We start from the raw sequence: 25,403 nt of genomic DNA on the forward strand, positions 1-25,403 counted from the left end.
AGAAGTGGCTTATCTTGAGCCATTCTTTCCCCTCCTGCTTGTTTTTCCCCCAACAGCCCTCTATTAAACTAAACCCATATATTCTTTGAGTAGCACCCCAATAGAATCACCACATAACCAGCTTACCAATACCCAACTCAACAGGCAGTATGCATGAGTTATTGCAGAGCAAGTCCAAATCTGTCACAAATAACAATAAAACCACGGCACAGCGCATGGGGCATAGATACATGTGCAGTTTAGGAATCCTAGAATGCATCCAGATTTGGGAAGAGTTCCATCTTTGTGCTAAACTCTGTTTGTTTGATTGTGAAGCCATAGTCCCTACTCCCTCCTTCCCACTGGTTCTCTGTCTTGTCCACCTATTGCATGCCGTCTGAAACTTTGGCCCCCTTCCTGCAATGGACTGAGCATGGGTTCACCACCTTTACTTGATCGGTGCCCCAGTTGGGGTCCGCAGGAGCACAGGGGCCCACCCACATGCAGTGCTGGACTCTAAGCTCCCCTTCTTTGCTAGTGGTATGTACAGGATCACAAAATAAAATAAGAACCACCAAAACAACAGCAGCAGGACCTAGAGGCCCCAGATAAATCCAGGGCTCCGTTATGCTGGGTGCTGTACAAACACCCAGTGAAATCCGGTTCCTGCCCCCAAGGAGCTTACGATCATCATAGACCAGACAAAGGGGAGGGAAACAGATATAAAACACTGAAGTGACTTACCCAAGATTTCACAGCAGGTCCACTGCAGCACTGGGAGCAGAACCCAGGTCCCCTGACTCCCTGCCCGGTGCTTTATTTGCTAACCAATTTATGTGTTTAAATCCAGGACTGGGCATTTTGGGGAAAAGTTATTGGAATGGCTCCACAGTGTAGATCTTCTCCAGGTCAGCTCACTTACAACCCTCCTGTCCCTGTTATGTATGAGTGAAGGAGATCTTACCCTAGATGCCTTTGGTCTGGGAACCGTTTCTGGAGGGCCTTGTCCCTGCAGTCTAGGAGGAAGCCCTGCCTCCCTGAGCTAGATTCTCCTCTGTCTCTCTGGATTTTTTCCTCTGGTCCCTTTTGTTTTCTCAGAGAGAAAAACAAATTGCAGCTCCAGGATGGCGTGAGGGGCAAAGTCCAGCGCTGCCTTTCGCCACTAACTGCTCTGCCTACAGATCTAAAAATCATCCCCATGAGTAGGTTTATATGCAGCCTGGGAATAAATACAGTAATGCTCTCTCTATAGCCAGAGGTATTTGAATCTACTTTCATTTCTCCCATTCCCATTCCCCTCCCCGCTCAGATACGCAAAAAACAATAATAAAATATTACAGTTAAACATTGAATTTTCAAAGCTACAGTTTGCAACGTTTCCATTCAAATAAACAATGCAAGGCTGAGCAACGAATAAACACACAGGCAGGGGAATAGCAGCTGGTTGTAAAAGCACAGGGGTTGCTTTGATTCAGGCAATGCTTTCTGACCAGGCTCTGTGCTCAGGGGCTGCCAATCCGGCCCTGGTGTAAGGCCAGGCACTGCAGTCGGGTTTCCCACGGGAGGAATTGGACCCAAGCTCTTCACCCCCCCAGCATACAGCCCTGGTGAGTGGCAGGGAGGGCGAGCACTGCGGCTGATGCTAGGCTGTTCCTAGACGGACATATCCCCCCCCCCAGCACCCTGCTGTGTGCGCAGGATCAGAGCCCGCCGGCGGCTGGAGGGGTCTCTCTCTGTCCCGGGGGGGGGGCCCGCTGCTGCGCCCCCTCCCTCGCCCAGGTGGCCAGTGGGCTGCACCGCAGCCCCGTGATGGAGGCACCAGCCCGCCGAGGCGATTGGTCTGCGAAGCGGTGACGTCGTGGAGCACCATCACCTCCTCTTCCCCATCATCAGCATCAGCCCCCCCCCCCGCTCCCCCCCCCCCAGGCCCATCTCCAGCTTCCCGGTCTCCCCCTCCTGCGCAGGCAGCTGAGCGCACAGCCCGGGCGAGCGGATTTGTACAAACCAGAGAGCAGCAGGAAAAGGGGGAGACGAGCCCCCCACCCACCCACCCCCCGAAAGGCACCAGGGCATCATGGCACCCATTGGGCTCAAGGCTGTGGTTGGAGAAAGTAAGAGGATGCTTCTCTTGTGGGTCTATTTCCCCTTCTGATCGCTCCCCTCCCTTCCCCGGGCTGTGCGGGTGGAGGCTGGATGGGTGGGGGGGGGGGAGATCTGGGAGGTTAGATGGGCTCTGTTTGGATGTGGGTGGCGGGCGGGGGGGGGCAGGATCTGATGGGGAAACGGACCAGAGTCTTGGTAATCTTTTGCAGGAGAAAATAGAAAGTGGGGGCGGGTTTGGAATTGCAGATGCGCAATCCGGACCCTTGCAGTCAGGATCAACGGCCAGCTGGGGGTGGCGGGTGGTGGGGGGAGATAAAGGGGGCAGGGGAATCAAACCAGAGGAAACTGGAGAAACACATGGGGAAATGGGGGTGTATGGGGGGGGTGTTGCCATTGTTTGATTGAGGGAGGGGGGCGGTTGGGATTTTTCTGCAGTGCTGGGGGAGGGAGATGGAAAGGGACAGCAAGCTGAGCCGTTTCCCCAGGCTCTGGGTCCTAGTGGCTTTGTCCAGCAGGCAGCGGTCGCCTGATTATCCCAATAAATAATCATAGGAATGATCATCATTAATAATAATTAATAAATACATCCCAGATGATTCCCCAGAGCCTCCGGGCATGGGAGGGCGGGGGTGGGGGGGGAGAAGGAGGAGTGATCTCTGCCTGGGCCAATAATAAATAAACACAAAATTACCGGCTCCTTCGCCGACATTGGCAGCGTTATTTTGCGCAGGCACAGACAGCCCTTGCTGCTACGCCAGGTCCTGCAGTGTCAGGGCAAAGCCTTCTGGACTCCCTGCTCCCACCCCCAAAATCAAATCATACCGTGCAAGCAGCACCCAGCTTTCCCTTCCCATCAGGAACATGCCCCCAAGGTGGTGGAAGCTGTTCAAGCTACCCAAAGAAATGGTTCAGATAAAGGCCGACTCTTCTCTGGGCTTTGAGCTGGGCACTTTGGCAACCAGGGTATTTCTTTGTGCAGTTGCTCTGATTGGGGGGGCATAAGCTCTTGTGTATGAATCCAAGGTGCTGTTTTTGGCTCACGGTTGATATCTTCTCTAGCTGGGGGGCCGAGGGGGGAATCTATGATTCTCCCCCCCCATGGTGTTATTCTTAGTATCTAAATAAGGGGTTCTTATTTTTGGAGTGTATGCAGCTGGGCAAGTGGGGAGTTCCTGTACAGAGTGCCTGCATTCCTCGTGCCATAATAATCTAATCGAGAAACTTTTATGCCTAAACAACTAACAACAAAAACGGTATAAAATGGTAACAACTTCCTCTGAGTCCCCTCTGCCATGAATCATGTAAATCCTTCACTCTCTTTAAATTAATTAACCTTGTATTAGTTATTTAAATGGAAACTAGGCAAAATGTTGCCTTAAAAAGTCATCGTTCAATTTTTTGTGTGTGTGTGTGTGCTTAGCAGTGGGAATGGGAGAAATACATGTCGATTCGAATAGCTCTGGCTACCAAGAAAGCGCTCCTGGAGCTTTGTGCATTAAGAAGGCAGGGTCTTATTTAACAATCCTCCACACCACAGCCTCGGCTCCAGGCTGCAGATGGTGCGGCTGAAGTGCGGTGGTGTGACTGTTTGGTGGGATGATCCCATTAGATTTATGTCCTGCTTTGTTCCAAGAAATCACCTACCCAGAGAGCTAACAGACAGCTCTGCACCAGTCTCGCTCTGCTTTATTTTCCAAAACCCTACAGCTCAGCTGTGGCTCGGTGAACTCCGTCAGGGGGGAGAAAATCCTTTGGTTCTAGTGCTGCAAGATAATCCTGGAGGGGGGTGAGGTGGAATTTAAAATGTTTTGCTGCATTTAATTCTCTGGCACTAGATTGTCCTCTTTCACTCTCTAACGTGTGAAAAGTAGGTTATGAAACCGATAGGATGCACAATGTATCGCTGCGTTCCTGAAGAGCATTACTTGGAAAAGCTAAAGGTCTCATCCGACCCTCCTTCCTCAGTCAAAACCCCCAAAGGCTACAATCTAAATGTATCTTCTAAACCTTCCATTCCTTGAACAAAGACCAGTAGCTGGAAGCTAGTGATGTGGACTTTTCACATATTTTCTTTCTTTGCTTGAATACAATAGCATTGGCCTGCTAAACCCAAGGTTGTGAGTTCAATCCTTGAGGGGGCCATTTAGGGATCTGGGACAAAAATTGGGGATTGGTGCTGCTTTGAGCAGGGGGTTGGACTAGATGACCTCCTGAGGTCCCTTCCAACCCTGATATTCTATGACAACATTAACCATCACAAGTCACACACACTGTCTTGTTCTAACCACCATGATGGGCATCTGACTGAAGGCAAAACTCTAGCCTTCAGGAGTCTTATAACAAACTGCACTGTTCACAGAATCACAGAATATCAGGGTTGGAAGAGACCTCAGGAGGTCATCTAGTCCAACCCCCTGCTCAAAGCAGGACCGATCCCCGACTAAATCATCCCAGCCAGGGCTTTGTCAAGCCTGACCTTAAAAACTTCTAGGGAAGGAGATTCTACCACCTCCCTAGGTAACGCATTCCAGTGTTTCACCACCCTCCTAGTGAAAAAGTTTTTCCTAATATCCAACCTAAATCTCCCCCACTGCAACTTGAGACCATTACTCCTTGTCCTGTCCTCTTCTACCACTGAGAACAGTCTAGAGCCATCCTCTTTGGAACTCCCTATCAGGTAGTTGAAAGCAACTATCAAATCCCCCCTCATTCTTCTCTTCTGAAGACTAAACATCCCCAGTTCCCTCAGCATCTCCTCATAAGTCATGTGTTCCAGTCCCCTAATAATTTTTGTTGCCCTCCGCTGGACTCTTTCCAATTTTTCCACATCCTTCTTGTAGTGTGGGGCCCAAAACTGGACACAGTACTCCAGATGAGGCCTCACCAATGTTGAATAGAAGGGAACGATCACGTCCCTCGATCTGCTGTTCTTCCCTCAAAAGAGCTTTTTTAATCTGTAAGATAACCAGTAGCTGGGTATCCCTCTAATATAAGAGTATCTATAATACTCACGCTAGATTCTCTCCCTGGGCAGGGAAATGCTGCATAGGACACAGGTAATTTGGACTGTGATTGTCCAGAGAGCTCCATGTAATCTGACCCCTGTTGGCTTCATTGGGGCTTGGGATTCTGCCTACAGAGAGCTTTCGTTGTAGGATCAAGGCCTTGGAGAGAGTTTGCTCTCCATTTCCTTGGAATTGTCCTATCTGGGAGGTGGAGCTCATCCCCTGACCATAGGTCCCAGCTATCTGCGTGGGAGTCCTGTGCTTCCTCATGGCCTCCTGACCAGAGTGGTTCCTGCAGGACTTCCTCACTGGCCCTGCCCACCTTTTCCCATGGGTTCACTGGGCAGTTGCCCACACTGTGCAAGGTAATGCTGACTATGAAGATTATTGTGGGCTGGGATGTCCAGGAGGTTTTTCTGGCGGTGGTGGTGGTGGTGATGATGATGCCATGGAGAACAGTTGTCCTGATCCCGAGGCCACCCACTGATCCTGTGCACAGACGGGGTTACCTCTTGAGTGGAGAAGGCAACGGAGCATCATCCTGCCATGGCTCCCTCTTTTACATGGTCCCACTCTTCAAAGAAAGGCACCGGGCCTGGCTCCCCTCTAGCCCTTGGTGATAACTTTGTAGACTTGCCTCTGAATTCGCAGCCAACTCTTGTCATGATGATACCTTTTCTGGGGCCATTCCATCCAGTACGTCACCCCTTCCAGTCACCCCTTCCACCCACCCGGTGTTGCGTTTGAGAGCAAACACCGTGCAGCCCATGCGGTTGCAAAAAAGTCTCATAATTCTCCCCAGAAAAAAAAAAAAGTCACATTCCTGGATGAAACTTTCCAGGTCTGGCCTCTGCCCACAGGCGTCTTGTAAATTCTGAGTAAAATCTCTCCAGCGTATCTGAGGACAGTGACGGTTAAACCCTGATTCCCAGCCCTTTCTATCACCATTTCATGAAACTCCGGTCCACCCTTTTTTGGGCAGGAGGAGGCTGGGGGGGGGGGGGCAGGAGATGAAGTTACCGTATTTGCCAGCTGCCCTGTTTGACCCAGGTTTGTCCCTATCTTTTAAAAGCCAACTGTGGTGCCTAGTGGAGCTGGCGTGATTGTTTTTAAACCACGTTGGCCTTCCAACAAGTAGAAGGAGATGTGCTAAGCAGGCAGGAGTGTGTCAGGGTGCAGAGCAGATGAGTTGGGGTAGAGTTTGTACCTTTGCCTTGGGATTTACTGGGGGATTCCAGCTCGCTCCAATGGGCTGCTCTTCCTGCAAGCAGTGGACAAAGCAGGTGGCTGCCAAACCACGTTAGAAGGGAGCATTGCACAACTTTAAACGAGCATGTTCCCTAACTGATCAGCAACGAAACAGTGTTAACTGGGACGACTTTAAGTGAGGAGTTCCTGTACTTTGATCTCGGCCTTTGTGTCCCTGAATACAATGGGCCTGGAATACAGGGCAGAGTAATGAGCATCTCTGGTCATCTCCTCCCCAACTAGGTCCTAAGGCTATTTTCTTCCTCCCTTGGCCAGTCTGCTTCTTTTTGCACCTCTCCTAGGCCAGCTGGGTTGGATTGTCAACTTGTTCCTCTGCTGAGTTCATAGAGCTTTCCCACACGGAGCCCCATTGCTTCAGTGAAGCGGTTATGGGTTAAAGTGTAGCTAAAGGAGAGCAGGCTGGTTATGGGTTTGTAAACAGTGCAGCTAAAGGCGAGCAGGCTGTAAACACTGTGCCAGGTCCATTGCCCTCAGCCATTGCACACGCCTAGGATTCTCTTTCTCCTCTTTGAATTTAATTTCCTATTTATTATTACTGTTTCTTTTAAAAGAAATGAACTCTTGTGTCGCACCGCAAAGTGAAGGACTTAAATCTGCAAACAGTTTAGGGCATTTAGACCCTTTAAAAATGATTTAGGACTCTGACAAGTTTACAAACCCTTGCCCTGTACATATCAGAAACAAAACCATTGTTACAACAGCCTTTGTTTAAAGAGACACTATAAAGGAATATAGTAGACATCTTTATTATTAGAATGAATGGGAGCCGTGTGTCAAGAATCCACTGAGTTGCTTGGGAAATCTCCATCAAGGTACCTGAAACCATGCTGCCCATATGGAGCATCCCCTATTTTAGCTTCCTTGTTAGATGTCTGACTTCATCACTGTTCATGATTTTCAAGTGAAAGCCGCAAATATATACAAGAGGTACAGGGTGCTCACGCTAATGGTGCTGAAGGATGCCGAACTCTCGCATGTTGGGATTTGTAAAAGAATTAACAAACCTTAGCTTCGTATTCGTTTTTTTAGAATGCATACACACTCTCCTTCTCTTCACGTACATCTACACAATCCTAGAAACTCTTCTTATAGTCACACAAATGATCAAGTGCCCAGGGCTGGCAGGCCATCCACAACTCACCCCCGTGGGACAGATTTTTAAAAGCGCTCAGCATGCTGGGTACATTGGAACTGAGCCCTCTTGAAAAGCTGGCCTGAATAGTGTCGAATGGGCTGATTCTTCACTGCCTTGCCCCTTGGGTAGTTATTTAGGCCCAGATGCTCAAGGCTTCTAATGTCCACGGAAATCATTGGGAGTCAGGTGCCTAAATATCTTTGAGGATCTGGGCCTTATACCTGTGCGAGAGCATGTGGCATCTTGCTACCAGCATGAATGGAGGATTCTGATTTCTTAGCCTTCAACACCCACTTGCACAGGCTCATTGACCACCCAAGGTGCAAGGCAGGGGAGAACCAGCCCTTAAAGTATCACGGCTGAGGTGTTACTGAATGCAAAGATTATGCATTTGTCTGAGCTCCCCCTCCCCAAATAAATTAGATATAACAAAGGAAATTATGGCTAGAGTGATAGCTTCCAACAATGCAATCTGACATTTCATCATAATATATAAGCCTTTTTTGGGTTTAATTTTCCTTTTTATTCTGCCCCCCCCGCCCAAACTGTAGTTTAAAAAGAGAGCTCTGCATCTCCCTAACGATCCACTCCCTCCTACAGTACTTACACAAAGTTTTCCCTAGGTTTTGGCATTTGGGCAGAAAGATGCACGTCCTGTTTCAGACCAGCACAAACAAAACCAAGACGACTTCATTGTGGGTGATGAGGGAGTCTGCAACTAACCCTTCCAATCAGACTTCCAAGTGCCCATGATTTCAGGCAGATTTCTTAAAGTGCGCCACTCTCAATATGCTGAGTGCTTTTGAAAATCTGCCCTTCCACGCAGTGCCGCAGGAGCATTAAGGAACTCCTGGTGGCGGTAAAATTTGTGGTCCTGCATCCCTGCAATGCAACCCTTCAGATTGAGTAACCAGGAGGGGCAACTCTCCAGGTGGTTGGAAAAACTGCTCCTGCTCCCCTTGACCTTGATCAGAATTCTGTTGCTGAGCTCAGGGAGAGAGGTTATGGGCTACCTCCTGCTATCTCTGTACACTTGGTAGTCATGTTTAATAGTACACATGTGGCACCCTGGAGCTCGCATCTCTGTGACCGTGCCCTAAAGGAATCTTTAAAAACAGAATAAGTCCTTCTGTTTAAGGGCATTGGGCCTGATTCTTCAACACTTATGGAGGCTTCTTTGGTTGAGTAAATGTTGCAGGGCTGGGCCCTGCTTTTAAGAATGAGGTCTTATCTGTGCATTGAACCAAGTGACTGCCTCCCCACTGTTCCTAAGTCAATGAAGCCTGCTTTACAGTGATGGGCATGCTTAGGGAATAATCATTTTAGGCCTAGAGAACATGCATTGAGCCAATTTCTAGTGCATGTAAATGGTATAATAGATTACGTGTGGCTGAATGGACACAGTGGAGCCCCTCATAAGCAATCAGTGAATGGACCAGCAAAAATCAGTTGTCAACTCAAAGTGGGTCTTTAAGTAAAGATTGAACAAATTTGTGCTGGACATACATTAAGCTAGGAGTTGGTATTGGACGTGGTCCTAGGGCAGGTGTTGCTGTAGAGATTGTCACCAGCTTTTCAGAAGTGACTAGTGATTTGGGGTCCCAGGTGGCACTATGTTAGAGGCCTGACTTTCAGAAGTGCAGAGCAGCTGCCCTGGGAAAATCAGGCCCTAGAAAGGAAGGGTAATCCAGTGACAGGGGCGCTAGCCTGGTAGTTGGGAGCATAGTCAGCAACAAGTATGCAGGTCGTACCCCGAGTGTCTTTGTAGAACTACAGCCCTGGTCCAGCAACACACCAGCAGCCTGCTGGCAACACCCCACTATCACACTCTGGCTTGCACCAGCCTGGGTTACAACCAGCAAGGTGACCCCAGCACACTCCAAGTCCTGGATTTCTTCAAAACCATGTGGTCTGCAATGTCCAGCTCTCTCCTGGACAGTGCAGAGAAATCATAAGGTTCATTTGTTCCTCTAAAACACACAAAACCCACTAGCTTGCCACATTAACTGAAATGAAGAGTCACTTTAATTCCAACACAGCACTAGTGGTTTAGATTAATAGTAAAACAAAATTAACAACTCTAGAACATAGGTTAAGTGATGCCAAGTAAAAGGAATGATGTTAGAAAGGATTACAAGCAAATAAAAGTGATAACACACATCTAAAGCTCTAAAACTTAATCTAGCAAGGTACAGGCTTGGTGAAAGATGGTTTCTCACCTATATTCAATTTCCAGAGACCTTAACCCCCTGCCCCCCGATTTAGTTGAAGGACACATCTTTCTTGGCTTGCAAGAGCTCTGTTCCATTGTGTCTGGCTAGGGCTGGATGCCGAAGATGGCTTCTCTCCTTGCTTATATCGTCCAAAGTTCAATGACTGTTTCAAGAGGCAGGATGATCTCATGCTGGTTTTTCCCTTCCTGTGGGCTTCCCATCCCCATGCTGGTCCTCTATGTAAATGGAGCTTCTATTGTTTCTAGTTGCACGTTGCTTAATTTCATTGGAGACTGACAGACAACTGCCATCGTGAGGTTAGTGTGAGGTTTGCCTCCACCTCTTGTTAGCTTGATGGGACTGTTTACATGATATGTAAATACATTCTTCTTGTCTTTCAGAGAGCTTTGGAAATAACTCCCAGGTGGGGAAAACATGTTCCTTTGTCTAAGGCAGACCTGTTTACTAGCTCCCCTGGCATGCCTGGGTTAAACACACTTGAGTCATAATTCTAGCACATATCCATTACTCTTAATATCCAATGCTTATATACATCACACAAGAATATTAATGATCATGGAATTATTAGTTTTCAAATGATACTTCACAAGGTGTGTTTTGTACAAAGATTACTACAATAGTGTGTAGGGTGTGAATACAGAGGTGCTTAGTGTCACAGTCACTAGTCTCTCTGTGCCTCAGTTCCCCATCTGTACAATGGGGATAACAGCACTGCCCTGCCTGACAGGGGTGTAGTGAGGATAAATACAGTAGTGACTATGGGGTGTTCAGATACTACAATAGTGCGGGGCCACATCTTAGATAGTGGGAGCTGTATCTGAAAAGTGGGAGCTGTATCACATCACAACATATGCATGTTACACGAGATACCCACACCATCACTGGTTCTTTGTAAGACCTGAGGCTGAAGGCCAAGTACCTTCAGCCAGCTGAGAACAGGTATCCCTTTTTGCTGCTCATCTTGAAGTGTATTACTGCTCTTGTGAAATGTGTTGCTGTTTGTTTGCCTAGTGAGTCTTTCCCATTGGTTAACAGCCAGTGTTGGGTAGCTAAACTGGCAATATCCTCCCAGTCATATTCTTCATCAGCCAGTCAGGTTGCTCTTATGTTACCAGTCCTATTAAATATGCATGCTGGTTTACAACTCCCCTTGGCAATGTATTTACATGCCATTAATTTCCTTATGGGCTTCAGGTTATTTCTGTAGCATGATCACATGTATAGGACAGCTGTAGATGTAAAATTAGACATATTGAAGCAAATTTTGCCTTTGGTTATACCTATGACCTGCCCTAGAGTTAATATGGCTTAACTGAGATCTGGTCTACACTGGGAATTTGCATTAGCATATCTATGTCTCTCTTGGGTGTGAAAAATCCACACCCCTGTGAGATATTGTTAAGCCAACCTAACTCCCGGTATAGCCAGAAGAATTATTCAATCGCCTTAGGTACTGCTTCTCAGGGAAATGGGTTAACTATGCTGACTGGAGGACCCCTCCCATCGGTGTAGGCAGTATCTACACTGAAGTGCTACAGTGCTACCCTTGTGTGAGGTATTTAGCCCACTTTTCTTACAGTTCCACTATTGCACCATCAATGTCAACTGGAGATTTGCCATTGATGCTAATGACGGGTGGATCAGACCCTATGTCAAGCAAACTGTACTCGTTTGAAAGGCTCCGTGAAAGATTGCTCTGCTTTTGCTCGGTTATAAATAAAACACATTGCCTCCCAAGGTGACATACAAGTTTTATTTCTTATAGGCCACCTCATTGCTAACTTTTAAATTAGCCGGTCAGTCACTTTAGTGCCATGCAAATCACCCAGAGAGGCAAATTAATTCAGAAGAATGATGGATTGGAAGATACATGCAAGATATCTAATGAGCTGGCTGTAGCCCTAAGATTTGTCCCCATCACTTATTTAAGACCTTATCCCTCAAGAGTGGTGAAGACTATCAATAAAAAGGGTAATCAAGAACAGAGGAGGAATACTCCCCCGTAGCCATTTGAATTGCATTTTTTTCTAGAAGCTACAGAAGTGAAATTGTAGCAGTTTGCTTTTTCCCCTCATTCTTAGTAAAAATAGAAATAGAAATGTAAGAGCAGCTTAGCCTGAGGATAACAGACCCAAAGTGGTGAGGCCATACAAGCATGCATATGATGATAACATCTGGTCTTGTGGGATGAAATGGCCACCAAACACATTTTTTCATGACCGTAGTTATATCTGACTGTCACAGGCTCACCTGAGGCATCCAATAGAACAAGCTCACCTTAATTTTACAGAAAATAAATTAACACTTACCTCAAGATGGCCACTTGGGCATTAAAGTACTTATTAACAGTCCTTCTCTGGTCCAGGTTTCTTGGGTTAAGACAGGGAGAGTCTTCCCGCCCTGTCCCAGCCTCTTGTAGAACTGCTTTAGATAGTAGCAGCCAACTCTTTTTATCTGGCCTGCTGGCCCCTCATTGGCCTGTGCGTACTCCAGGCCCTCTAGCCATTGAAAGACCAAATCTCACTGGTTCCACCAGCAGCTGATCCTGGGAGGCCTTTCCAGGCAACTCCTGGAGGGCTAGAATTTGCTGCTTTTCTCTTCCAAAAGGACAGCTTCTTAGGGGGCCAAGGCAGCAGGACCTCCAGTAGAGGGCCGTAAATGGCTGGTACACCCTGTCCAACCCATCTGTCTAATATTAAAGCGAATAGGCTTGATTTTTCTTTTGGTTACAATGGTGTAAATACAGAGTAGTTCCATTAGAGTCATTAATAGACACACGCGGGCAGCACGCTGCTGGCCTTCCAGACAGGAAGTTCATCAGAGCTCCTCGTTTTGCTGCTTCCCCACCCTGCAGGAGAGCCGCGGAGCCCATACTGGACCCCGTTTCAGAAAAGCACAGTCAGTCCCCGGGCTGGGTCCCAGGATGCACTAGTCGGTGGGGAGGGAGTGGTTGTGGCTGCTGAAAGGGTTAACTGAGTAACAAGCGTAGCATGTTGTCCCAGGTGAGATGGCTTCTCCCAGTCGAGGGGTTGGCGGAAGGGTTCAAGAGTCCAAGCCCCCCCCCCCCCATTTCAGACCCTACAATTCTTCATTATTTGTATTGTGATAATGCCTAGGGGTCCCACTCATGAATCCAGGTCCCCTTGGGACCGAGTATCCTCTAGCCAAGTCTGGCTCCAGCTCGCTGGAGCTACTAGAGTTTTTGGAGTTTGTATGCGCTATGGCTGCTGCACAGGCCCTGCAGGAGTGCTGTTAGCTGAGCGGTCCCCACCTTCCTCCAGTTGTTCTGCGCTCCGTCCTGATCTACCCTGCCCGTATCTCACCCTGGGGCCAGACAGCGCCCCCACCCTATCCCTAAGCCTGGCACATCTCCCCCATGCATCCACCTTTGCTCTCTGCATGCATCTACTGTGCCCCCTCCTCCCCCCACCACACACACGGCTTCAGCCCAGTCGGACCTAGTGGGCACGGCAAGCTGGACCAGGGTGGCCAGAATTTCAAAATGAGGCAGGGTGTCCAGGGCCCAGAGGAGTGCAGCGTTTCCAGGACAAGGCTCTCTGGCGTCCGCGGTGCCGCTGTCTTTGGCAGGGTTGCTCTCCCTGAACCGGCGGCAGGCTGCCCACTAGCGTGACGTCTCTCTCCTTTCTCCCCGAGGTCGGGGCTGCTTCTCCAGCTCGCGTTCTGAAGCCATGGCTTTGCGCCTTTCTGTTCCTGTGCGATTTCTGCCTCTCTTGTGTTTTGGGCCCTGGAGCGGGACACGTCTCTCATCCAGACACTGGCACAGCGGGGCACAGTCACCTGCGTTGACATGTCCCACCCACTCCCCGCCTCGCAGACATGCGGTGCGGGAAGTGGGGCACTCCCGGAGCGGGGGGCGGCTAGGGAGGGCAGGAGCGAGCGCCGCAATGAATCCAGCCAGTCCCTCCCAGTAACTCCACTCTCTGATTCTTCTCCTTCCCCTTCAGGGATTCTCCTGAAACCCTTTGCCATTATCTCCCCCGGGTGTGCCTCAGCTGTAGTCAGTGCAAGGGATGTGATCTATTGCTATGGATTTTTTGGGTTTGCTGCCGGGTATCTGGGTACTGCAGTACTGAGGGGGCTGAGGTATGGCAGTATTGGAGGGGCCGGGAGGCTGGGATATTGTAGTACTGGGGGCTTTGGGGTACTGCAGTACTTGGGGAGGCCTAGCGTATTGGGGGCTTGGGGTACTCAGACATCCAGGGCTCCTTTGAGGATAAAAATTCTCACTCTGAGTGCTGCAGACTCCTGCCCATGCAGCACATGTGCACGGGGGCAGCATGCCGCTTGCTGCACTATGGCCTGCATCAATTTATTCCTCATTCCCAGGCCAGGATCATCCAGCCTTCAGGAAGTGGCCTGTCTGACCAAGGCTGTATTTGAGGCCGGGGGGGGAGGTCTCTACGAGAGGACCAGCCCCTTTACCAGTTGGCTGGCTTGTTCTGTGAAGCATTGAGTGATTTTCAGACAGAGTGGGGCAGCCTCCTTGCAGGCTGAGTGCACCCCACCTCTGCCACTCATCACCCCTTTCCTGCTCTCACTATGGCGCACGGAGCCCAGAGGTGGTATCGCTGTAATTAACCCAAATCACTTGGCACACAGCCAGCCTCCCTGGGCAGAGGCATCTTTGTCAGATGAAGTCAGACCCTTGCGTTACAGCCTCATCTGTTCCCCACCCTACATCTCCCCAACCTCTGACTTGCACTGGCTGCAGGCCTTACCCGACAGCTGCCTTGACAGCCGATTTCCCTGTGGTCAGAGATGTGGAGGTCCTGAGAGGCGAGGGCCATAATGACATTCCATACGGCCACACTGGATATGCCAAATCAAAGCCGTCTGCTTGTCCCTCTAATCTGTCATCCTGCCCGTGAGTCAATGGGCATCAAGCTGTGGTCAGGACTTGCTCGCTAAGTGCCAGAAACAACACCTCCCCCACCCCACCCCGTGTTTAAATGCACACGTCAAGAGCATTGGTTATGTTGGACATCAGGCTTGCTAGGGAGACTGAAGCACTTGAGCACTGGCCTTCTGCCTCTAAGGTACCAGAGACATGGGTATTTGAAACAAATCTCATGCTTCAGGGTATAGTTTGTGGGGTCAGGAAGGGTTTCCAGCCTCCTCTCTACAGAAGATTCCACAATTGCCCTGAAGAATGCCGATGGATTCTTTGCCTTCCTCTGAAGCAGACACTGGGCTTCAGAAATCCTCTGCTCGTATTGGCTGGCACCAGAGGCTGTCGCAAATCTCAGTGGGCTGATCTGGTGCAGCAGGGCCGGTGCTAGCTCAGCCCCACAACGGGCAAGGAGTAAATAAATCTGAACAAAATCGCCTCAGCCCAAACCTGTGAGCTGCTTTCAGCCGCTTGTGTAACAGACTAGCGCTGCTTGGGCAAGTCATGGCACCTCCGTGCCTCAGTTTCCCCACCTGCACAACAGGGATAATGGTACTGAACTCCTTGGTAACGCGCTTTGAGATCAGTGGATGGAAAGTGCTGCAGGTGAGCTAGGCATTGCTATTGTTGTTCTAGACGCGGGCTATGAGCTTGGGCAGCGGCTCTGGTGCCATGGACTGCATAAAGCAAAAAGGTGCATTCTATCAGGGGCCATGCAGCAGCCAGGGGAGGGCACTGAACAGCTCAGCAGCCCTACCAGAGCTCAGAGGCGCACTTTTAACAGCTCCCTTAACTAAGGAACTGGTGGACAGCAAAGGCAATTTATGGAGCCTGCCCTAAACCTCTGACCAAGAGCTCTCACTGGGCAGGAGATGTAGCATTGGATCTGATGGAACTGCGGGCAGACGCCACTCGGATGGCTCACGGCAGATCTTCGAAGCCCAGGATCAAACAGACTGCAGCTTGCTGCAGAGCTGGGGGTGGTGGAGGAGGAGGAAACTGACTGCAGGGTACTGAGGCTGGCAGTTAACCTGCCAGAGACAGCCGCCCATCCACAGCCTGCAGGGCCTGGGGCAGGTTGGCAGTGGGGACCTGCGTGGCTGCCCTGAGAGGACTCTGCCGGGGCTGCAAAGCCAGAATCCCTCACCTGGCCAGCTTGTTCTCTCTAAACCTGTGCGTTCAGGGGGCTGCTCTTGCCAACCCTAGAGCACCACTGACAAAAGGAGGGTCAAAATGGCTCCTGCCAGGCAGCGCCGAGCCAGAGGATAAGGAATGCCAGCAATCCCCCTCTCCAGCACCCTCCCATCAACCAGCTCCAAACACGGCGATGCACCTTAGCCCTTGCAAGGAGCAGGGTGCCGCTGACGAGCAAGTCCCAACAATACCCCAGGAGCAGCCAGGGGTGTAGTGGCCTTGGCATCCCCAGGCCTGGGTACTATCGCATGGGAGCCAGAGGCCCTTGCACACAGGACCTGGCAGCTACTCTGCTGCTGGCACTGCATTCTCCGCTCTGCTGGCTCTCGGCTGTATCCCAGGTTCAAGGTCTGGCCTGTTTCCTCAGGCACCAGCTGTGAGAGCCGCTGCAGTCGGAGGAGAAAGGGGCTGCAGGCAGGGGTTGGTTTGGGTATGCAGAAATGGGCCTGGCCATAGGTGAGGTGCGTGGGACCCTGTCCTTTGCACAGGGTTCCTCAGAGCCTGAATCACTGCTAAGACAGTCTTGTGCCACCTCAGATCCCTTACCAGCACCCCCCACGCCCTGGGCAGTGCCAGCATGTGGCAGCCCCTCAGTCCTGGTGCGATCTGCCAGCCCAACCATGAGAAGGTGCCCAGCCGCAGTGTGGCAGAGAGAGGGCTCTTGGAGGGGAAAGACGCTGCTGACTCCATCTGCAGGCTGGGCAAGGCCTCTGCCCACACAGCTGGAGCCCAGCCATCAGCCAGACGCCTGCTCCGGGAGCCACTGCAATGCCAGGGAAAAATACTGCAGCCCAGTGCTGCAGCAGCAGCTGCTTTGTGAGAGGGAGAGGAGAGTCATAGTTGGAGGCCGGCCCTTTGAAGGACAGGATCATCCTCGCGCCCCAGCAACATTAGGGCCAGCGATGGGTCCCGGAGTAGTGAGTTTGGGTTCAGACCGGCCAAGCTCCTTGGCACCCAGGGGAAGAGAGGGAGGGTAAAGGAGATGAGATGTCCCCTTTTAGATGAGCCACAATCCCTGCTGTCTCTCACATGCACAGAGACTGGATCCAAGCCCCCAAGCTGATTTCCAGCCTCCTGCCTCAGACACATCTGCCCTTTGTGTTTCCCAGCAGCACGCACAATGCTACCGGGGGCAGAGAAATGGTGGTGGGAAGGGATGACTCAGCTTGGTGCCGGGAGGGGGCGTTATTGTTTCTGGACCAGAGGGAGATGGCATGTGTGACGGGGGAAGACATTTCTCCCCTGGCAGTTTGTATAAGGCTGGATTTATCTGGAACCCATTGAAGAAGGAAATCCCCTTTACCCCCAGGTCGGGCCAGATTTGTACAGGTATTCAGGTGGCTAATGCCTAGTGGGATGTTCACAAGTGCCCAGTGCTTATCTAGGCACCTATATACGCCTTTAAAAGTCTGGCCCTAAGGGACTTGGTCAAGGTCACACAGTCTGTGGCAGAACAGGAACTTGAACCTGGCTCTCCCAAACCCAGGCTAGTACCCTAACCCCAGGACTATCCTACGTCTCTGTAAACCCAACAAAGATCTGAATAAAAGGTGGTTGCAAATATATATATTTGAACTGATTAGTCTGATCTGGCACGTGGGTTCTGGGGCATCTTCAGACAGGATGTGGCCGTATCCCGTGCAGAAGCCACGGAGCGATAGTTAATTCACCTCCTTGGAAACCCCAGATCATGGCCTCCTAAGCATCCGTTTGCCTAGAAATCTGGAAAACCTCACGGTCTTTCTCTGCTTTCGCCTCAGCCATTCTGCTAGCTGGAGTTGCAAACAGTATGGCCAGGGGGTCACCTGGAAACCATCCTTTCCTCACAGGTCAGGTGCAGGAGGAACAGTTTGTGGTCTTAGCTTCAACACGCCTGTCCCAATGCCCAAGCCCAAGGGGTTTCTCCTAGACAGCAACTCCCCTGCTTCTAGAGCAGGCATGGGTCACAGCTATTACCGTCCTTGCTGCTGAGGCAGCCCCCAGCCCCACGACTGGGTTGGCTGGAAAATCCTTGCAGCAAAGACAGGTGCCTGAGATGGATTCTCTGAGCCTAGCTCCATGGCTCTGGTTCGCAGAGATTTCTGTGAACTTTTTATCCACTTTGGGCCCATGGGGGCAGAGGTTGCACCTCCTTGAATCTTGGGTATGAAGGAGATGGAAAACCCCAGGAGGGACCCAGCTGAGAAGGCAGAGACTCCCCACCTTGAGTATGCTTCCGCCTCCTGCTCTAGATCTCTCTCTGCCCTCCAGACCTGGCCTCACTCACAATCCAGACCTGCAGGCTCGCTCAGTACCCCCAGAAAGCCATGCTGCCCCGACCCGTAACAAACCCGCCCATGCTGGGAGCGCCCAGAGAAACCTGTTACAGCTTGATCTCTGGCTAGCTCCTTTTTAACCCTCGCCCAGCCATTGACCTTGCCCAATGCGGCGAAGGTAGTTACGCCTGCACCAATGCAGAGCATGGCCCCTGATACTCACATCCTTGCTCCTTAGCAGAGAGCCAGCTATGAGCACGAAGGGTCCCTTTCCCCAGCTGCACAGCCCTTTGCTATCATCCACCCCGGCAGGGTAGCTGAGCTTGCTTGCTGCTAGCAGCGCATCTAACAGTTCTGCACTTCCGGGTCCCCAGCAGCATCTGATCCTCCCCCACGGAAACAGATTGAAGCCGGTTTCCTCTTTGCTATTCAAGGGACAGAGCCATCCAGGAGCCAGAGGCCTAACATGCAGAACCAGGGAATCCTCTCCCCTCACACAGAGCACTGTAGCAAGGCGAGACCCACCGCTGTGGCATCTCCTGCTGGTTACACTGGGAATTAGCTCTTCCAGCTCCAGAGCGCCTGCTGCTGGCCAGTCTCTCTCCTGCTGTCACTACTTGTCTTACCACTGGCATCAGTGTAGGCCCCTTGTCCCCCCTGGCCTGCAGTGCCCCTTCTCTGGAGTACTCCCCCACAGCAGTGCCCCCACACTCAGGGTCCTCCCAAGGAACCCCAATCCCACCTCACCACACCAACCCACTGCCAGTCTTCATCTAGCCCCATCCCTCAGGGGCAAACTGCAGTCTGAACTGGCCACTCATCATCAGCAAAGGGGTTAAACCAGCTGCCCCTGCCCCTGCCCCTGCCCCTGCCCCTGCCCCTGCCCCTGCCCCTGCCCCTGCCCCTGCCCCTGCCCCTGCCCCTGCCCCTGCCAAAGAGAGACTACCTACCTTCTGGCCCTGCAGCCCTTTTATAGGGCCCAGCCTGGCCCTGATTGGCTGCCTCCCAGCCTTCTCTGATTGGCTGTCAGCCCCAGCCCTCCCCAAGGGCTGGCTTTTAACCCCTTCTGAGCCAGAGCAGGGTGACCATCCCGCTACAAGCACCCACTGCATCTTATCCAGCCCTGCTTATATGCAAATACTATTGAAGCCATATAGCAGAGCGCAAGGAGCGTGAGACCAGGACGGAGGAGACCAGGATTTATTCCTAGGTCTGCCACTCCTCTGCTGGGCAAGTCACATTACTGCTCTGTGCCTCAGTTTCCCCATCTGTAAAATAGTGATAGTGCCCCCCCCCTTTGCAAAGTGCTCTGGGATCTACTGAGGGCAGGAGCTAGGTATTGTTATTGTTGTTCCCAGGATGTGTTCAGTTTTTATTATTGTCAGCTTCATGGTAGGACCTGTCCCCCTTTCACACTTGGATCAGGTGTATTAGGGTGGGGTGGGTCATGATAAGGATACCAAATATTTGGCTTTTGACACAGTTCATCAGGCTTTTTAACATCAAGTGCCTTTAACTGCATTTGAAGCGGTTTATGCCGTGTGTGTGTGTAGCTTTGTAAACGGCATTGTTATTTCTGGGTTTGGTATTAAAGGGAAAGATCCAAAAATGAATGGGACATAAATATATTGGAGGCGATGGCATGCGCTAGAAATGCTTGTCTGTGAACGTCTGTCCCCTGACTGGGACGTCACTCAAACTGCTGATCCCCCCACCCTTCCCTCCCGTTTCACAATTCAACAGTTCTGATAGTCACAAGCCAGGGCAGGTGATTTTCCCCAAAGGCCACGGTCGCTTGGACATTACAGTGTTGGGAGGTCTGCATTGCAATGTGCTTCCCCCACCCCCCAGCTCCTGCCCTCAAGGGCAGAGATTCCCCTACAGCTCCTTGGGAAGAGGCAATACGCTCTGACCTGCTGCACGCTCACCACCAGGTAATAAACAGCAAGTGCGTGTGAGAGGGAGGCGAACTGGGGTCTAGTACCATCTCTGCCTCTCACGCTGGGGACCAGGGGAAGGGCTTTTCTTGCCATAGAGGGATGGGTGAGGTGCAGAGAGTGTGAAGTACAGGGATAGCTCCCTCCCTGCTTATTACGCAGGAAGTCTCCTGTGGATCAGTGCATTTATTTCGGCTAGCATATCAAACCGTAGCGTGCCGTCCCCTACATAGCCCAGATTCCCACCTGCCCTGGGCAGGAAAGCCCTTTGCAGGAGCTCAGTGTTATTCAACGGAAGGCACTCTGCTGGGGATGGACTTTGACAGTCCCAGGGCCGTAAAACATACCTCACGGCTGTGCCAACAGGGAAAGAGAGCCCCTATCCCTTTCCCACTGCAGAGAGCTCAGAGGCCGAGATTTGCCCATCCAGACTCTGCGAGGAGCTCGGGAAGCCAGAGCATAGCAGCCTGGCCCCAAGGGGAGGCATCCCTGGTGCAGTTCTGTCTCCAGCACGTTGTTTGATGCGTGCCTAGATCCAGCCTTTAACATTTAGGAGGGAGAATGGGCTCTAACCCATCACAGGGTACAGCTATCAGCGCCCGACTCCCCCAGGGAAGGGGACATCTCCAGGTGACTCTGGGGAAGGCGCTTGTCGTACATGGACCATAGAGCCCGCTGCCTGAGTGACTAGACCTAAGGAGATGTTCCCAGCTGTGCCCTGCAGCAGCACAGACAGCCGGAGCTTGCCCAGCAGACTTTCCTGTGAGACTGAGCTGCAATGGCTGATCCAGTGGATAAAGGCGGGGGGGGGGGGCATCCAGAGCTAAGGGTCCTCCTGAGAAGCTCTCCCACTGAGGCACTTCCATCTCCAAAGTCTTTTGTAACCTGAGCCTTAAAAAGTAAATAATCTGCTGAGGTTAGTCCTGATGAAATCTGCTGAGCTCAGAGCCCTGGAGCCCAGAGAGTGCTCTACTTCTCCACAGGAAAAGATACATCACAGGTAACACACCGGCTAATACAGCTACAGCACGGGTAACACACTGGCTAAGCGTCATGACCGATGGCTGGTCCACATGGAGGATGGCCTGCTACTGCTACCAGCTGATGGAGTTACTCCTTGAGCTCAAGTGGCAGAAGCCTGTACTGTGGTAGTGAAGGTCCGGGATTTTATCCCTTGTGGAAGAGCATACTCACGGCTGGTGCCCCTCCTCCTGGCTGGGCGCGGCATAGCAGCTGCTCTTTCCATTCTAGCGTCCCGCTGATGGTTGCTGTCATCCCACGGTAGTCTGCCTCTTCTAGGGACCCAGCCCTCCAGCCAGGCTGTGATTTAGTTCTACCCCTTCCAAGGTCACAAAGTCCAAAACATGCGTCCAATGTCCCTACCTCTGGTCTTTGGACCCAACTCTGGGCCCCATGGCCATTTCACCCCTTTGGTCAGAGCGTTCAGTGGTCCTTATCCCGCTCTCTGGCCCCATGTAGGGGAACCCAGGCCCTCCCACTACACTAGGTCTCAGTCCAGCAGCCACAGTCTGCTCTGCCAGTATCCTTGCTCCTGCCTCCCTGGACCTCTTCCTACCCGCAGCCTCTATAGTTCAGCCTTCTCTCAGGGCCCGGGCTCTTCCCTGGAATCCCCCAGTAAATCCCAAGGCAAAGGTACAAACTCTACCCAACTTCAGCCCTCCTCTGGCTTGACCTTTCATCCCTCTTACGTTTCCCTTGCTGTCCTCCACTGAACACCTCCCACGGCTCTCTCCCCGGAAGTCCAGGTCCTGGCCTTTTATCAGAGCTCTCCCCTAGCCTTCTGTATACAGGAGCAGATCCCAGGGCCAACTCTCCCCTAGACATCCTCCTTCACCCTCCCAGTCTCTCCACTCTCTAGTTAGGTTGCTCCCTGGAGTCCCCTTTTGCTTTGTACCAACCACCCAGCTCCTCCCCAGCTGGGTTTAGCCTTAATTGGGCCTGGCCCAGCCCCCAAGTGCAGCCAGGTGAGCAAATTGGCCTCGCTTACTCCCATTAACTCTTTCAGAAACAGGATGGTGTGTACCGGGGATTGTCATAGGTGCACATCAAAAGGGTGAGGCGGTTATTCAGCCACCTGGCCCAGGCAGCTCTGGGCCTCCTTGCTTCAGCTGCCCACTAGGGCCACATTTTCAGTGATGTGGACACTTGCCCACTAGAGACTGGATGAGGAGCGCTAATTTACTGCATGTAAGCCACCAGGCAGTCACTAGATGGGGGTAACTTTCAGTCACTGCAAAGAAGATCTGGGTTTGAACCTGGGGCCCAGGGGAGTCCCTGGAGATGTCATAACAAATTGTTAGCCCCTGTCAATGGGGCAGAAATACGTCTCTGGGCTGGCCAGGTCTCCTGATCCAGGTGCTTGGTTTGGAAGGCCCCTGTCTCACTAGTTGGACATGACCCCTAGAAGATGGTGTGATGCTTACACAAATTCCCCCTAGCCTCTACCCCCTCACAAAAAAGCCAGGCGGCCTGGGGTATAGAGTCCCCATGACTTCTGGGATGAGAGTTTTCCCAGGCCAGCCCACAGGCAGAAAAGGCTTCTGAAGAGACAAGCAGATATTGAATGCATCCAGCCTACATTTAAGTCCACTAATTAGGGGAAGCCAATTTTTACTGCAGGCCTTCTATCAGCAGAGGGAAATTCCACAGAGAGCCTGTAGGCTTTACTTCATGGCGGTTTCATTCACCGCCTTGGGGCCTTGGATTGACACTGAACATGTCTCATAAGTGCAGTACCTTTTCCTGTCTCCATGTAGTAATTAGTGAACATCTCTCCATCTTGGACCCCCATGACAACAGTATCTGAGCACCTCACAACCCCAGGGAGGTAGGGCAAGGCTATTGTCCCCATTGTACAGATGGGGAACTGAGGCACAGATAGGCTAAGAAACAAACTGAAGGTGACACAGGATGTCTGTGGCAGAGCAGCGACTTGTACCCACATCTCCCAAGTCCCAGGCTAGCAACCTAGCCACTAGATCATGCTGCTATCCCCTTCTCCGGAATGGCATGAATCCACATGACTCTGTTCAGGGCTAAGCCCAATGCCGGAATAGCCGGGGATGGAAAGAAATCCAGGCTGCTGATGCAGTGACAGAGCTGGGTGTGTGGATCCATTGTGGGGGCAGCAGGGTATACTGCAAGACAGGACTTAGGCACATGGGCAGGTGTCTGTGTGACTTGAACAATTTATGACCGTGCTATATCTGGCATTACCCAAAGCACTGAGTTCCATGCTTTCCCAAGCGCTAACAGCCACCAAACTTATTGTTTCAGAAGTCCTATCAAATAGACTATTGCAGTCTGCAGCGCTGGGATCTTGGCATCAGTAAAGCCAGCATTTCCTATTGCTTTATTGCTGTGAATGCATATAAAACATGATCATAATTCATTAAAAACGGGCTTTATTTGCCATACCATTGTCATTCCATGCAGTGTTTTACAACATGAATACTACAACTGCGGTGGGGAATTGTGGAATATTTTTACAGATCTCTGTGATTCTAGCCTTCCACTTATATAGCACCGGAAAGCCAAAGCACCTCAAAAGCAGGTATGATCTATTGGGGCCACTACCTAAAACCAAGCAGCTGTTTAGCCGGTCACAGTAACACTGCAGGGCACAAAGTGAAAGATTCTCTTTTATACCTGCAATTGGATGGGGAGGTTAGGGTTTATTGACGTGAGTGCCAAAACTCCCATAGATTTCAAGGGTGCAGGGAGGTAGAAGCTATACGACAGATTTGGAGAGTCTTCTTGTTCTGGGCCTCTGTTTTCCGTCTCATATGAAATAAGGCACCTCCAGTAGCAAAGTGCCCCCCCGGACTCAGAGGGGAGAGGCCCAAGCTGGGTGACTGCCAGATTTTCCATTTCGTGGGAAATTCCGTGAGTTTGAAAGAAATTCAATTCCAAAATGTAAGGAAAGAAAATAAAAATTGGAATTTCCTGTGAAATTAAGTTCTGAAAAAAGAAATAATCTTGGCTTGATTGAGATGTTTCCATAAAATCAAAATGTTTAGTCCCAATTTCTACTTTTAAAAAAAATATGATATAATGTTAAAGATTGAAACAAAAAGTCATTTCAAAATGGAAAATTGGAATGTTCCACCCAGAAAAGGTCGAAATGTTTGGAACGTTCCGTTCTGATTTTTTTTAAAATGAAATTTGATTCAAATGGGCGTTTCTGTAACGTTTCATTTTAACGTGAATCAGCATTTTCCAAAGTAATAAAACTTTCATCAGAAAATTTTCAGCCAGCTCTAAAGAGAGCCCCCTCTGCCCCATGCTGGTGCCCTCTGGTTAACGCCCATCTTCATGCCAACCTCGCTGAGCTGGTCTGCTGGAGGCATGTCTCACCTATCCTAGAAACAGCTGTTCTTCATTATATAGATCCGTAAGGCTAAATTGTGGCGTTGAGGCCACGTTCCAACCCAGAACTGGGTACATTCCAGATAGTGAGTGAGTGAATGGCACATATAGTTTGCCAACTGTTCCTTTGGGAAGAAAGGCCAGTGTAAGCCATGACTTTTCCATTTATATGTTAAAAAAAATTACTTTTATCTAGGACGGTCTTGTGGTGTTGCTCCCCCCTGCGCTCCTTCTCCCAGAAAATGGACAGAATTCCTTATTATCTGTAAAGCAGACCATTTCCTGTGGTTCCTGATGGGCTTTAACCTGGTGCTTTTGTCTGGAACGTGTGCAGTATGTGCCCATAGGCTACCCACTGCCTGTTGACTCAAAATGAAAGCTAATAAATATATATATAAATCCAGAGGCCAAGGATTTCAAAATTGATTTTGGGTGTCAGTTTTTCAGAGGGCAGGTGATCAGCATTTTTAAAAACCAGGCCTCTTTAAGGTTTCTTGCATTGGGCACCCAAAATGACTAGTTACTTTTGGTTCTGAGCTTTAGTTCTTTCTAGTCCTCATTTGGGGCTTGATCCGGCAACGAAATAAGCATGTGTGTAATTGACTCACGTGAGCAGTGTCATTGAGGTCAGTGGGTAAAATTGTTCACCGTATTAAGTATTTGCAGGGTCTGTCCCTTAGTGACAGACTTCTGCCCTGATTTTTTCATGTACCGCATTTAAAAAAAAAACCACACCACAGGATGCTGAATTCTTTATTTAGTTTTCCCACTCTGAGATTGCATGGGTAGCAAAACCCTCTGGGAAGGAAAGGACAGAGAGAGGGAAATGACAAACCATAAGGCTTATGCTGCCTTTCCACCAATGTTGCACTTTAACTGTACTTTCTTTTGCTCTGGTTTAGCTGTACAGCTCAGCTGCGTATCTGAGTTCTGGGAGGAACTGATTGGACTGGGGGAGCTGCGGGGGAAAGGAAGTTTTTAGGATAGCAGGTGT

The 25,403-nt window shown here is 50.6% G+C and overlaps 1 protein-coding gene across 2 annotated transcripts in view; it reads left to right on the forward strand.

The window, feature by feature from the left end:
• Positions 1-1,892: 1,892 nt before the first annotated feature.
• The window catches only part of STXBP1 (syntaxin binding protein 1), a 66,758-nt gene continuing 43,247 nt past the window's right edge, over positions 1,893-25,403 (forward strand). Inside the window, exon 1 of one of the 2 annotated variants that reach the window (XM_073314007.1) lies at positions 1,893-2,090. In XM_073314007.1, the coding sequence (XP_073170108.1) occupies positions 2,054-2,090 (37 nt within the window). In that variant the 5' untranslated portion in view covers positions 1,893-2,053. The remainder of the gene's footprint in view (positions 2,091-25,403) is intronic. The other variant, XM_073314006.1, reaches the window with a different exon arrangement.

The sequence above is a fragment of the Lepidochelys kempii genome, chromosome 16 (genome assembly GCF_965140265.1).
Source record: "Lepidochelys kempii isolate rLepKem1 chromosome 16, rLepKem1.hap2, whole genome shotgun sequence".
NCBI lineage: Eukaryota > Metazoa > Chordata > Testudines > Cheloniidae > Lepidochelys > Lepidochelys kempii.